This window comes from Cuculus canorus, chromosome 3 (genome assembly GCF_017976375.1).
Source record: "Cuculus canorus isolate bCucCan1 chromosome 3, bCucCan1.pri, whole genome shotgun sequence".
NCBI lineage: Eukaryota > Metazoa > Chordata > Aves > Cuculiformes > Cuculidae > Cuculus > Cuculus canorus.
Window position 1 is genome coordinate 95,689,478 of NC_071403.1, and position 12,790 is coordinate 95,702,267.

The following is a 12,790-nucleotide window of genomic DNA, read 5'->3' on the forward strand; positions in this document are numbered from 1 at the left end:
TTACATCAAGGGAAGGGCTAGCAAAAAGTAGAAGTTGCTCCTTATTAGTGTTCAGTGTGACACCAACATACTTTAAATGTCTGCATGGACCTGTACACACAGATTTGGCATCTAAAACAAGACCTAAGTAGAACATATGACATAATTCTTCAAGGAATATCAATTATGCTATTAGGAATATCTCATAGAGACCAATGGTTTCATGGTTTCAGCTCACATGATTTAAAGAAAATATTATAAAACATCAGTTCAGGACTTCATAGAGTTAATTTTGTTGATAAGGTTTTTTAAAACAGGCCAGGCAGATAATTTATTAAATTATCAAATTAGAAGTGGATCCGGTATTCAAAAGTAAAATTTAGTAACATCTATAGAAGAGTACACAAAAGGGTGAATATACATATTGGGACTGCAGAGCTGTAAATGGATGTACTGATAAGGAAAGTAAACATTCAACATTGTTCAGCTCATAGTAGCCTAGATCTTCCTTTCAGATGATATTTTTAACTAGATTTTGCAATAGTGCAATGGATTTCCTGGTCCCTGGAGCTCCTGGCCTTCTATCTGACCTCTGTCTTACAAGTTATGACTGTTCATGAAGGATTGAAGCCAGAAGTTTTTGTCCACATCACTGGCAGTCAAAATACAGGGACTTCTGTCTGGGTGTAGATATTTAGTTTCGGAAAGGCAGGATAGAACATTTTGTTCATCTTTCCTCATGCTTAACCATGCACACACACACACACACACGCACACACACAAACAAACAGAAACAAACCAACACCCTAATCACGTTATACTGCTTTAGTATCTTCCACGTAACCACAGAAAGCAGCCTATAAATATTAAAGCTTCACAGCAGCAAAAGCATTAAACCCATTAGAAAGCTGAAATAACTATCAGCTGGTCTGTTGCGAAGTTAGGAAAAATTCAGTTCTAATTTCCAGTCCTTTAATCTAAGCCCTATGCCACAAACAAGAAATTAGCCTGAATTCACAAGCAACCTGGAAATAACAAAACTTTGTTTATGCCTTGACAAGCAGTGGACGGTACTTTATGGTGCTTACAGTTGTAAACCTATAAAACAGGTTTGCTTGTTAATATCTCAGTGTTGTTTTAAGAAAGTGAAGTTGCTCCTGGACCTTGAAACTTAGAATGAATTAAATGACACATGGATAAATATATATTAATTCTTTTTTATTAAAGTATCAAAACAAACTTGAAAATAGAAAACAAACTTCTTTTAATGCATCTTTAAGGTTCTCCTGAATAAAATATACTGTTAGAAAACTCATGCAACATTCTGCTCCTGTCTAGCTGTTTAAACATCTGTTTCCTGGGCACAGTGACATGAACTCGAGTACCATCGTATCTAGAGTAGCGTGCAGGAGCACGCATGCACACACACACACATACAAGCAGTAGAAAGCAGCTATGCCTGCACGTATAAAGAAATAAAAAATAGATTATCTTCTGACAATAGTAGTGGTACCATATTAACATTTGGCATGCTAAGTAAATAACATCAAGCAACAAAAATACGACGCCTGCGTCACCAGTGATATGGTTAAAAGCAACCATACAAATTCCCTAAGGGATATATGTGAATTCTGTCATTATAGTCTAGTCTCTGTGTTAATACTTTGTAACGGTATAGGAGGAAATGAGTTTTGTCTGCTGGTATTTGATGCACAAAACACAAACCCAAGGCATACTATACCGGAATGATGCCTCAGTCAAATACCAATGAACATTGTTTGACAAGTTTATTGTAACACACTTCATGTATAGCCATTCGCTGATAAACAGCTGGCCCAGTTGCCCATGGAACTTGCCCTCTAAGCCAGGGAAGTCACAGCTGAGGCTCTGAACGTGCTTTTTTTTTGGCCTACAGGGCACGTATAAAACCGTCATTGAAGTCAATGGAAGTTCCTTCCAACATACAGAAAGACAAAGGATTCTCAGGACAGAATTGAACCTTGTATGTCATCTTTGTAATACATTCAGTTTTCAGATACATGAAGTACATATCTTTAAAATGTGATATAGGACATTACAATATATCCAGATCTTAGGAAAATGTACTAAGAAGTTCTGTTGCAGAATATAACTATCATATAAGGATCAGGTATGATATCTGATAAACTTATCTGGGACTTGTAGGGCAAGAAGATTATGGCTGAGGTATCTTTCACTTTAGCCTTTAGAATAAAAACACAATTTCAACACTGCATAACTGGTGTAAAATATTATGTACTGTAAGCTCCATCCTTATTGTCTTTTTCACGTAAATGGTGACATGGAGCATCCAGACACCACTGATGGAGGTACAGAATTTTGGAAGGTATAATCTCTGCACCTGGTCATTCAAAACACTCAGTTCCTCACCTGTGGAAAAGATGAAGGATAAGTGTTTTCAGTAGTGGTGTCTCAAATACAACTGATGAAGTTCAGAAATATATAATATTAAACACCAAAAGATAAAAGTAAAAAGACAGCGCAACACTTGTGTTTTCAGTTTTATCTTGTTTGCAGTATTTATTAACTTTACTCATTACGGTATTAGTGATAAATAAGGATAATATTTTCTTTTACAAAAAATTGTAAGGATATATTTTATAGGATTAAACAATCTGAGAATTTCACAGAAACATCAGAATTTAAACACTCATAGCTCCAACTGTTTTGTCCAGCAGCTCTTCTATCAGTTCAAAACCATCTACAGTTAGTATTTAATAAAAAATAAAACCAGTTATTCACTATATCAAAATTCTTGCCTTCTTTAGTTTCTAAATAACACTTTTGATTTACTGTTGTTGCCACCCAAGTGTAAAACAAAAGTAGCTGCAATCATAATTTTTCCTTCTGAATCACCTGGCAAAAGGACATAATTCTGACCAGGATGGAAAATGCTTTGTCAACGTAACCTCTTCTGTCAGTAAGGGTTAATATCACGAGTTAAGGCTTTTAGGATTAGATCCTAGATGAATTTCCTTTTTTTTTTCAAAAAAAAAAAAAACCAAAAAACTTTTCGTAATTAATGAGCCTGAGATTCAGAAGTTCTTTACTTGGGCAAAGCCTGTATCATTATCCCTCTACAGTTAGCTTCCTCTTTCCAGTAGGTCCAATTCACCAAGTTGCCAAGTGGTGGTACAAGCTGCTCTTCAGCAATTCAAGGAAAAACTGTAGTCTCCAAAGGATTGTAGGTGGGGTTCCAGCTCATAAAATACAAACTTAGCTACATGGACATTTTGCAAGAAACATTTCTTTGTCACACCTACTAGGCTTTTCAAATTCAGTCTCTGAGATGAGTCATTGAATAAAACTCACACAGGTGTTGTGAAAAAAATGACAAAGCTTAGTTGGAACTGAAGGCTTTTTGTGTGTTTGTGTATACGTGTGTTAGGTTAGAATGCAACATTACGTATCAGTACATTCTGCCAGGAACCATCCTCCTGGAAACTCCAAAACTTAAAAAAATACTCTCAGTCTGCTTTCCCTACCAGCAACAAGGAAGAGTAGTGTCCATCCAGCACAGCTGTCTGTACCATGTGCATTGTTGGAAGTCATAGTGTTCTAGCACGAACATCGTGAGTGCAGATACTGTATACTAGCAGAGAGCTAAAACTTCTGAAGCCGTTGTCCGTAGCTCCTAGGAACAGCAATTATGACAGGTGCAAAACCTATATTTGAGGCAGAAGACTCTTCGATTTGATTGCAACCAGATCTTCCAAGGGGAAGAATTGCTGTCAAGCCAAAATGATTCTTTCCACTTAAGAAAGCAACCTGCCCTCCCTAAAGGCTCTTGACTAATAGAATCCTACACATTACGTCAGATCCTCCGCAGATTCTGGTAGTTGTTAAAAACACTATAAACGTTTCCATGTTTGCCATATAATTTAACCTTGCAATGTGCCTTCTTTGATCTGTTGAATAAAAAGATTCCTTTCATCTTCAGGTGTCCTTCCATTTTGTGCCCGAACTATACAAGTGGGCCTGTGAAGATTTAGCATGTATATCAAATGCTGCTTCTCATTCTTTAGCTCTTCAATCTGGGCTTTTAATTCTGCATTGATAGTTTCCAGCTTTTCTGATTCCTAGTCACAAAGAACACACACAACTATTAGAATGAGTAGTTCGAATAGTTAATTATAATGTTTATCTAATAGTTGCAGTATTTTATTGATAGGAAAGCATATGGCTAGCAAAGAAGGAAATCACATGTTCTCAGAGTCCTGTACTGATGAAACTATACAGCCCCCAGTTGATTATAGTCTAAAAAACAGACTGACGGTTATCTTCTTTGGCCTTTAGAGAAGTGTAATGGAAGCTGAAAAGCCAAATTCAGACTTGTATCTGCTTACACTAACAGGTGTCCAAAGCATTATTTCTATCTTCTTCAAAATTACTCTGAACATTTTGGGTCCAAAAGTGACCCAAAATTATCTATGCTTCTTATTAACTCCTCGGCACATCATGTCACATATCATAACATATCATAACCCATGTTAAGCTAAAAAAGCAAGGACATACTATTTTTTTTCCCTATGCCAGGATATGGGAGTAAAGACAGGCCTGATGCTGCTGTTATGTGTGTGTGTGTGTGTATATATATCTCTCTCTAATGTATACCATGTATATCATGGCAGAGCAGGTGAAGACACAGCTAGGGTCTTAGGACAGAGAATTCAGGAGTAAGCTACTATGCCACCCGTTTCATAAAGAAGAATGGTTTATAGCTATTTCATAATGGGTATAAACTGGAGAGAGACAGATTTAGACTAGACATAAGGAAGAATTTCTTCACCATGAGAGTGGTGAGGCACTGGCACAGGTTGCCCAGGGAAGTTGTGGATGCCCCATCCCTGGAGGTGTTCAAGGCCAGGTTGGATGGAGCCTTGGGCAGCCTGATCTGGTGGGACGTGTCCCTGCCCATGGCAGGGGTTTGGAACTAGATAATCTTTAGAGTCTCTTCCAACACAAACTCTTCTACGATTCAATGGTTCTGCGATTCTACAACAGAAATTACTTGTCGGTGTTTGTAGGCTCTTGGTCTCCACACTGAATATTATATGAAATGAGATTTTACTTCTTTCAACATGCACATTCAAATTGGTATTATACCCGTGACAAGACCGGTCACTGAAACACTAACCTCTCTTCATTCCTGCCACACTTTCACTTTATCCCAGTTTTAACCAGGTTTGGTTTTAATCTATAGCATGCTTATATTTTTATAACTAATGTTTTGAAGGGTTTACAGAGTTTTGTGTAACATCCTTCAGTATTTCTTACTATGGCAATACCCCATGCTGTCTGTTTGGATCCTGGCAGAGTGACAGATTACGAACAATTAAGCCAGTCACTTACTTTCTGCAAACATTCTGTTTTTTCCTTCTTTTTGTTTCGGCACTTTGCAGCAGCAATTTTGTTCCTTTCCCTTCTTCGCTTTTTCCTTTCATCCTCTTCAGGAGAAAACTATCTCATAAAAAGAGATACACACAATCCATCAGATGTCATAAATAAATGACCTGTATTTTGATAACATCTGAATTTTTTAAAGCAACATGGATAGTGTTGTTGGTGCTCATATCACGAGTTACATAAGGAGGCAATTCTGACCTTGCTTGCCGTACAGTAAAATGGTAGTAACTCCATTAGAATTGTCAATAAAAACTCGCTGGAGTTTAGATGGTTGTAATCCATGTGATGGCTCATTTTAAATCAATGCTACTCAAAAAATTTCCCAAGTCTCCACAGGCTGACTCCCAGACCTCCATCACTCCACCATTCCCCAAGGAAAAGAAGAGAAAGGCATGGGAAGCAAAGCAGAGGATGTGGTATGAACAAGGCATTAGAAGTGCAGCAGACTAAAGGCAGTGCCAAAAAGGGGATATTAACACACTCCTTCAAACATTGTTTTGTTTCCTGTGGAGGCTCAGACCAAGGTATAGCTATTTCCCTAACGTAAGCTATTTCTCCACTTTATAAGAGAAATGTTTTTCATAGACACTAATATCTTGAAGTAAAACTCCAGTGTGGATGTAGAACAGCACTGTCTATCTTAGTCTAGCCCATAGGGTCCTACTGGATTGTCCTCAGTGAAACAGAACTTCAGCAGTAATGTATTCCAAGTCCAGCCACAAGTAGGCAGGGAAACCAGATGAATCACCGTCAAGCATTGTCTTTAGACCATAATCAAAGATAAAATATCCAACTATAGGTCTCAATGAAAAGGAGAAATATCAGAGGTTTTCTGAGAAGCACTTAACAGAAAGCCAAGCAACAGGCTTAAAAGGATCAAATATGATAAAGAGGATTGTCTGTACTTGATATAATTACTGATCTTATGGTGAAACTTTTATTAGAGAATTAATCATTCACACTGAAATGCTATTTAAAGAGTCATACCTCTGTTTTCGTGATTGATGTTTCAACTGGCCTTTCAGAAACCGTCACCGTGTCCAATGTAGAAGACATCCTGTGAGCCTGACGCTTATTCTGAATGGTGAACCTCAGTTCCTCTTTCACCAGTGGGGTTAAATTAGTGAAATCATCAAACCCCAGTGACCCTGCAGGGGACAAAGTGGGAACAATTGCGGAGGCGCTGACTTCTAGTGCAGATACCTGGCCTGAGTGTTGGACCATCATTTTGCTGAAAGGTAAAAAGAGATAATAATAGTAGTCTTTCAACAACTTGACAAAGGCAAATAATATCTCGTAGAGGTACATTTTATAATGTGAAATCATACTGGGTTTTTTTTGCCAGTCACCATTCCCCGTATACCACAATCTCCCACTAGAGTCAAGCAGTTAAGAATTTGGTCACTAGTAAAAACTTCTACTCTAGGTTAACTTCAAGCTGATATTTAAAAATAATGATAGTAATAGCATTTCAGACAACATCTAGGTCTTTCTGAATCTTAATCTAAAAAAATCATAGATTCATAGAATTGTTAGGTTGGGAAAGACCTTAGCGATCATCAACTCAAACAGTACCTGTCTATTACTAAACCATGTCCCCAAGCACCTCATCTACCCACATTTAAATAGTGTATATGTATGTATACTTTGAAGTTTTAAACTGGGAATGTGTGGCAAATGAGAATCAAGTGAAAAAGAATAGAAAGAAAACAGAAACAAAAATCAGAAAGCAAAGAATTATTATTATTAGTAGTAGTTACTACTACTACTACTATTACTATTATTTAAACCACAGAATGAGTTTAAGATTATCTCCATACTGAGAGCTGTACCATCACAAAATTCCAGCCTCAGACAGACAGAGCATGCCTTTATCTCAACTACATTTAGACACAGCTCAAAGACTTCTGCTAGGAGCTGAAGTCTGCTGACCAAGATAGACTCTGTCACCAAACTATCATGCTCAGTTTTACACAGAGTTGTAGATCTGGCTATAAATTGCTGAAAAACATTAAGAGCCGGCACAAAGGTAAAAGTCTATACGTACTCTGGGGCTTCGAAACACAGGCTGAGTTGGAGGGATTGAGTCATGAAAAACATGAAGCCATTTTTTTCATATCTTTGCTCTTGTAAGATCTGAAACTGTCCTCACGTGCCCTCAACAAGAGTTTGAAATTCTTAAATATTTATGGTCAAATCTCCTGCTGATTTAAAACACTGTGACTGAAGAGACTTCAGGAGAATTATGCAAATGAACACCCATGGAGGAACCTAATTTCTAGTGGTTTTCCTAGGAAAATGAAACTATCCGACAGTGCTCTCTACTTTCCTATTTTTAGTCATTCTTATTAAGCTTTTATCTAGTTTTGGAGGGAGAGATGGCCCTTGTGTGCTTTTGCGAAAATCAGTGGCCCCACTAAGAGACAAGGAGGCAAAACTCAGCAGTCAGCCATCCAAACATTTTGGGCAACCTAGCCAGCTTATGCACACAGCTCGGCGTGACAAACCATCTCTCAGCCAGAAGAGGTGAGATAAGAAACCTGGAAGAAAGCTGAGCACTTTTTGTGGGTGGTCCAAAGCACAAAAGGTGTAAATACACAGGAAAACAGATTGTATTGCTTTCCTTATTCATAAAAGCAACTTCTGTTAAATTGGATTTTACCATGTTTGTTTTCCAGCTTTCTTTGGTGTGTAGGTTTTAGTGGGGGTTAATAATTGTGCAGGTATGTGTTATCTACTCTTGATTGGAATTTTAATAATTACAGCAAAGTCAGTTGTAATTAACTTAGTGCAGGTAAGTAGTTGCCTCAGGGCAGCAGTGTGGATAAGTTAAATTTCCACGTGGTCACTGTACACTACTTCCGTAACCCAGTAAGAAATGTTTGAGGTCACGTGCCTTGACAAGAAGATAGATTTTGCTGAGAGATATCTAAAAATACACTGTAAATGCACACTGGTGCATATTAGAGTAGAATCTGGTCCATCGTTAAGTGAGGTAAATACAAAAACGTGAGGGCAATGAATTGCCAGTTGGTAGAAAATGCCACGTCCAGCTGCAGAGACTTCCTCACTTCTCCCTCAACCAGTGACCACAGAAGAGCTGAAGGTTTCCCAGAGTCTGGGTGTGAAATCCTGAACCCTCTGAAATCAAGAGGACTTTTTCTGTTGACCTCAGTAGGGCTAGGATTTCACCCATGGTTCTTAAAGATGAGGAAATTATTTGGAACAATTTGTTATTCAGAAAGACCTTGGGAAATTTATGTAATTCTCTTCAGAAAGCCCCTGCTCATGAGTCACATTTAAAGTACTGATACGGTTTAATCCCATAATCTCAGAAAGCTAGCAGGTACCTTTTTCCAACAAGTCAGAAACAGCCTTATAATTTCCAGCTGAAGTCCTCCCAGCATTATTTACCATTTAGCAACACTCAATCATTCAACTCATTTAAGCGGGCTACTTTCAGATGACACCAAACCTCTCATTGCTAGCAGAAATTTCAGTTATTTTTCACTGAATCCATCTCCTTGGCTGCCAGTGACGGCTTCATTCAGTAAAGTTAATTCTGTATAATTCAGTCAAATCAGGAGTCTTAAATTAACAGTAAAACTATTTCTCTAGCCTACAAAAAAATTAATTGGACTAATCATTTTTGAGTTCTGGTGGTATAGTCAAATTTTTTTCTGTTTATGTGAACTTTTAATTAAGGTCAGCAGCAGCACCAGAGGAAATCAAGAATGTTTGTGCCTGAGAAATTGTGTTAATTGTGAATTTCTACTAGTTAATGCTAAGGGTAGCACAAACACCAACAAAAACCTACTATAATGTCCTCAGGTACTTTCATCCATCTGTCATTAGTGTTAAAAAAGGGAATGGGAAGGTGCCTGCAGGGAGGGAAAGCACAGAGTGGGAAGTGTCCTTGACTACAGAAACTTGCTCCTCTCCTGCCTGAACAGCTCACTGACTTTCCAGACATCCTGAAAGGCATCTCTATTTATTCAGACTTTAGGGAAGGGAGGGCCTGCCAGGAGGGCTGAGGCTTGTGTAAAGATTTCTGCCATGAGCAGAGTCCCATGTTGCAGGGCTGTTTACCATTGGTTTGCTTTCCTGGGGTGCTTCCCTGGGGCAGGGCTTCTGGACAGTGCCTAGCAGGGTAGAGTTCCAGTCTACCACAGAGGTCATTAGAAGCCACCGTGGAACAAATAACAAAAATAATCAGCCTTATGTCAAAGGTACTCAGTAAGCTGAAGATTCTCTTTTCATAACACAGTAGGGGTAGTTTTTTTTACGATTCCTGAGGAATAAATCTGCTTTTAGAAATGTTTTACAGGAATGAAAATTAGATTTTGCCATTGAAAAAAATGCAACAGGTTTCCCTTCCTCTTTCCGCAATTTTTCTACAAATTGTACCTGTACCTTTGTCTACAAGCCATCAAGAGCACTGCCTCACTTTCTCTGGGTTTGTAAAAGCTGGGGAAACAGTATGAATGTCAAGCCTTAAAGGGTGATTCCATCTGGGCCTTTCTGATACAATCTCTGTTCACTGTGTAAGATCACGCACGTGGATTTTTGGGTCCCTCTGAAGTTACTGATACTGAAGGTGCTGAACATTTCACAGACCTGCACTGGAAAATCACAGCTTGTTCCCAGTGTGAGTTAATACTTCATCACTTTATCCTTAATCTTGTAATTCTCCAAAGAGAACAGCTTTTCTATCAACAGTACACTCCCAATTCAGGTAGATTCAAACAACTTTATTTGTTCTCTCCCTACTTTTTGGAGGGAAAGGCACACACTTCTGATGTTTTGGTTTTGTTCCACCTCTTCCACCGGGTGGTTCTTTCCATCTACAGTGAAGTTTTACATCTTATTGACAATATTTTAATTTCAGGGCATACTTCCTAGCTGTGCATTTCCATTATTTAAGGGTATTCCTGTTTAATATTAATACTAAAAAGGACTACTTTCAGCCTTTCCTTTTTTACTTAGCTGCAGATGGCTGACTGTGCCTCTTGGTTTTATTTCTTCATACAAATTCCTTTTCCTCTGGTGCTGATGCAATAAACCCCGATAACCATTGAGGTTAATCTTAAACAGCATTAAGAGCAATTACAGTTCACAACCTCTGTGCACGCTGGTTGACCTTAAGCTTTCTGACATCCCACATCATTCCTGAACCATTTTCTGCTGCCTTCCAGCTTTCTCAAATGCTGTTAGTAGGAGGAAAATTGATTTCTAACAGGAAACCCGTTCTCTGGAACAAGTTTGCCGTTGTGTCACGCCTGACTTGATTAGGCAACAGTTCAGCAACTGATATTCTTCTTGTCAAGGCGCTGGGACAGAAAGAAAAGCGAATGTGCCCGTCTCACACTGAGATGCCCACTCATTTTGTACAGATAATGTACGATACAGCGCACAATGGCAGCAGCGCGGGGTTACCCATCGCCGCAGCCCCGCACAGCTCTGTGGTCCCTGCTCTGTGCACCCTAATGTGCCGCAGCCGGTGCCTCCTGCCCAGGCATCCCGGCCAGTACCGACACCGGTGTCGATCCCAGTGCTCAGCGCCAGTGCCCACACGGCTGCCTGCCGGCATCCCGGCCGGTCCCAGAGCAAGTGCTGGTACCGGTCCCGGTGCCAGTGCCGTGCCCCCACCGAGCCCACCTGGCTGCGTTCAGGCATTCTGGACAGTGTCCGTGCCAGTACCGGTCCTGATGCTAGTGACGGTACCGGTACCGGTGCCCACCTGGCTGCGCTCCAGCATCCCAGTCGGTACCGGTCCTGGTGCCAGTGCCCACCCAGCTGCCCTCCGGCATCCCTGCCGGTCCCGGTGCTACCGTGCCCCCACCGAGCCCACCCGGCCGCGTTCGGCCATCCCGGTGTCTGTGCCAGTACCGGACCCAGTGCCGGTGCCAGTGCCCTCCCGGCTGCCCTCCGGCATCCCCGCCGGTCCCGGTGCCAATGTCGTGCCCCCACCGAGCCCGCCCCGCCGCGTTCAGGCATCCCTGCTGGTCCCGGTGCCAGTGCCGGTACTGGTCCCGGTGCCAGTGCCCGCCCGGCTGCACTCTGGCATCCTCACCGGTCCCAGTCCCGGTGCCAGCGCCTGTCCCGGTGCCAGTGCCGGTACTGGTCCCGGTGCCAGTGCCCGCTTGGCTGCACTCGGGCATTCCGGCCGGTCCCGGTGCCAGTGCCGTCCCCACCGAGCCCACCACGACGCGCTCGGGCATCCCCGCCTGTCCCGGTCCCGGTGCCAGTGCCGGTGCCGGTGCCGGTGCCGTGCCCCACCGATACGCCCCGCCACGCTCGGGCATCCCCGCCTGCCCCCGTCCCGGAGCCACTGCCGGTCCCGGCCCCTGTCCCACTCCCAGTCCCGGTGCCGGTGCCAGGGACAGTAACAGTCGCGGTCCCGGAGCGTGTCCGGGTGCCGGTGCCGTGTCCCCACCGAGCCCTCCCCACCGGTCCCGTCCCGGTGCCTGTCTCGGTGCGGGTCCTCCCGATCCGCCCCGCCGCGCTCGGGCATCCCCCCGTTCCCGGTGCCGTGGCCGCCACCGCGCGGTGCGGAGCGGCGCTGCCGGGGCTCGGCGGGTCCCTCCCGGCGCTCACATCTGGCGACAGGGGCTCCGCCGAGCCCGGGCCGGCGGGTCCCTCCCGGGAAGCGGCGATAAAGTCTCATCCCACCCCTCTCCGGCGGCGAAACTTCTTTTTCCCTCCTCGTTTCTCACGGGCATCTCTCCTCCACGGGACCTCAAACTTCTCCGCGCTTTTCCCCCCCTCTTACCTTCCTCTCGCTGCTCCGGCTGGTTTTCCCGGCGGGATGGAAAGGGCTCCTCACCCTTCCCGGCAGCGCTGCCGTCCCGGTGCCCGCTCCCTCTGCTCCGGGAGAGCCGCTCCGGCCGCTCCCCGCTCCTCTGCCTCTCGCTCGGGTTGCATCACCCCCCTTATATAGCCGAGCGGGGAGCGCTGGTATTTACTCTGGCGGCGAGTCCCGGGCTGATGTCATGCTATTAATAGCCTCCCCGAAAGAGAAGGGAGGAGGGAAGCGGAGCCCGTGCTGGTGATGCAAGGCTTCCACGGCTCGGCACGGCTCGGCGGGGCTCGGCACGGCGCTGATCGCGCCGTGCCGAGCCCCGCCGAGCCGTGCCGAGCCGTGCCAGGCTGTATTTCAAGTCTTCCACGCAGCAGCAGCCCAAACAGACCCATCCTCTCTCCCTCTTCCCTTCCCCTCTTTCCCTTCCCCTTCATTTTTCAAAGCTAAGCCTCGTCTCTCTGACCGTCTCTTTCCCCGGGCCGTTTTGCCGCTGAGAATCAATCCAAACCCCCTTTCACAACAACAAAAAAAAAACATTAATACGAGACCGTGTAGTTTTCAAAA

The 12,790-nt window shown here is 43.1% G+C and overlaps 1 protein-coding gene across 2 annotated transcripts; it reads right to left on the minus strand.

The window, feature by feature from the left end:
* Positions 1-3,008: 3,008 nt before the first annotated feature.
* ATF3 (activating transcription factor 3) lies at positions 3,009-12,354 on the minus strand. Of its 2 annotated transcripts, none has more exons than XM_009559481.2 (4): positions 12,197-12,354; positions 6,412-6,655; positions 5,371-5,478; positions 3,009-4,097 (listed from the first exon to the last, which is right to left on the minus strand). In XM_009559481.2, the coding sequence occupies exons 2-4, from the start codon at positions 6,649-6,651 to the stop codon at positions 3,900-3,902; spliced, it is 546 nt and encodes a 181-aa protein (XP_009557776.1). In that variant the 5' UTR covers positions 6,652-6,655; positions 12,197-12,354; the 3' UTR covers positions 3,009-3,899. The 2 variants fall into 2 exon arrangements, with proteins under 2 accessions (XP_009557776.1, XP_053918947.1); XM_054062972.1 differs by having other exon boundaries at positions 6,412-6,572; positions 12,197-12,341.
* Between the last annotated feature and the right edge of the window lie 436 nt (positions 12,355-12,790).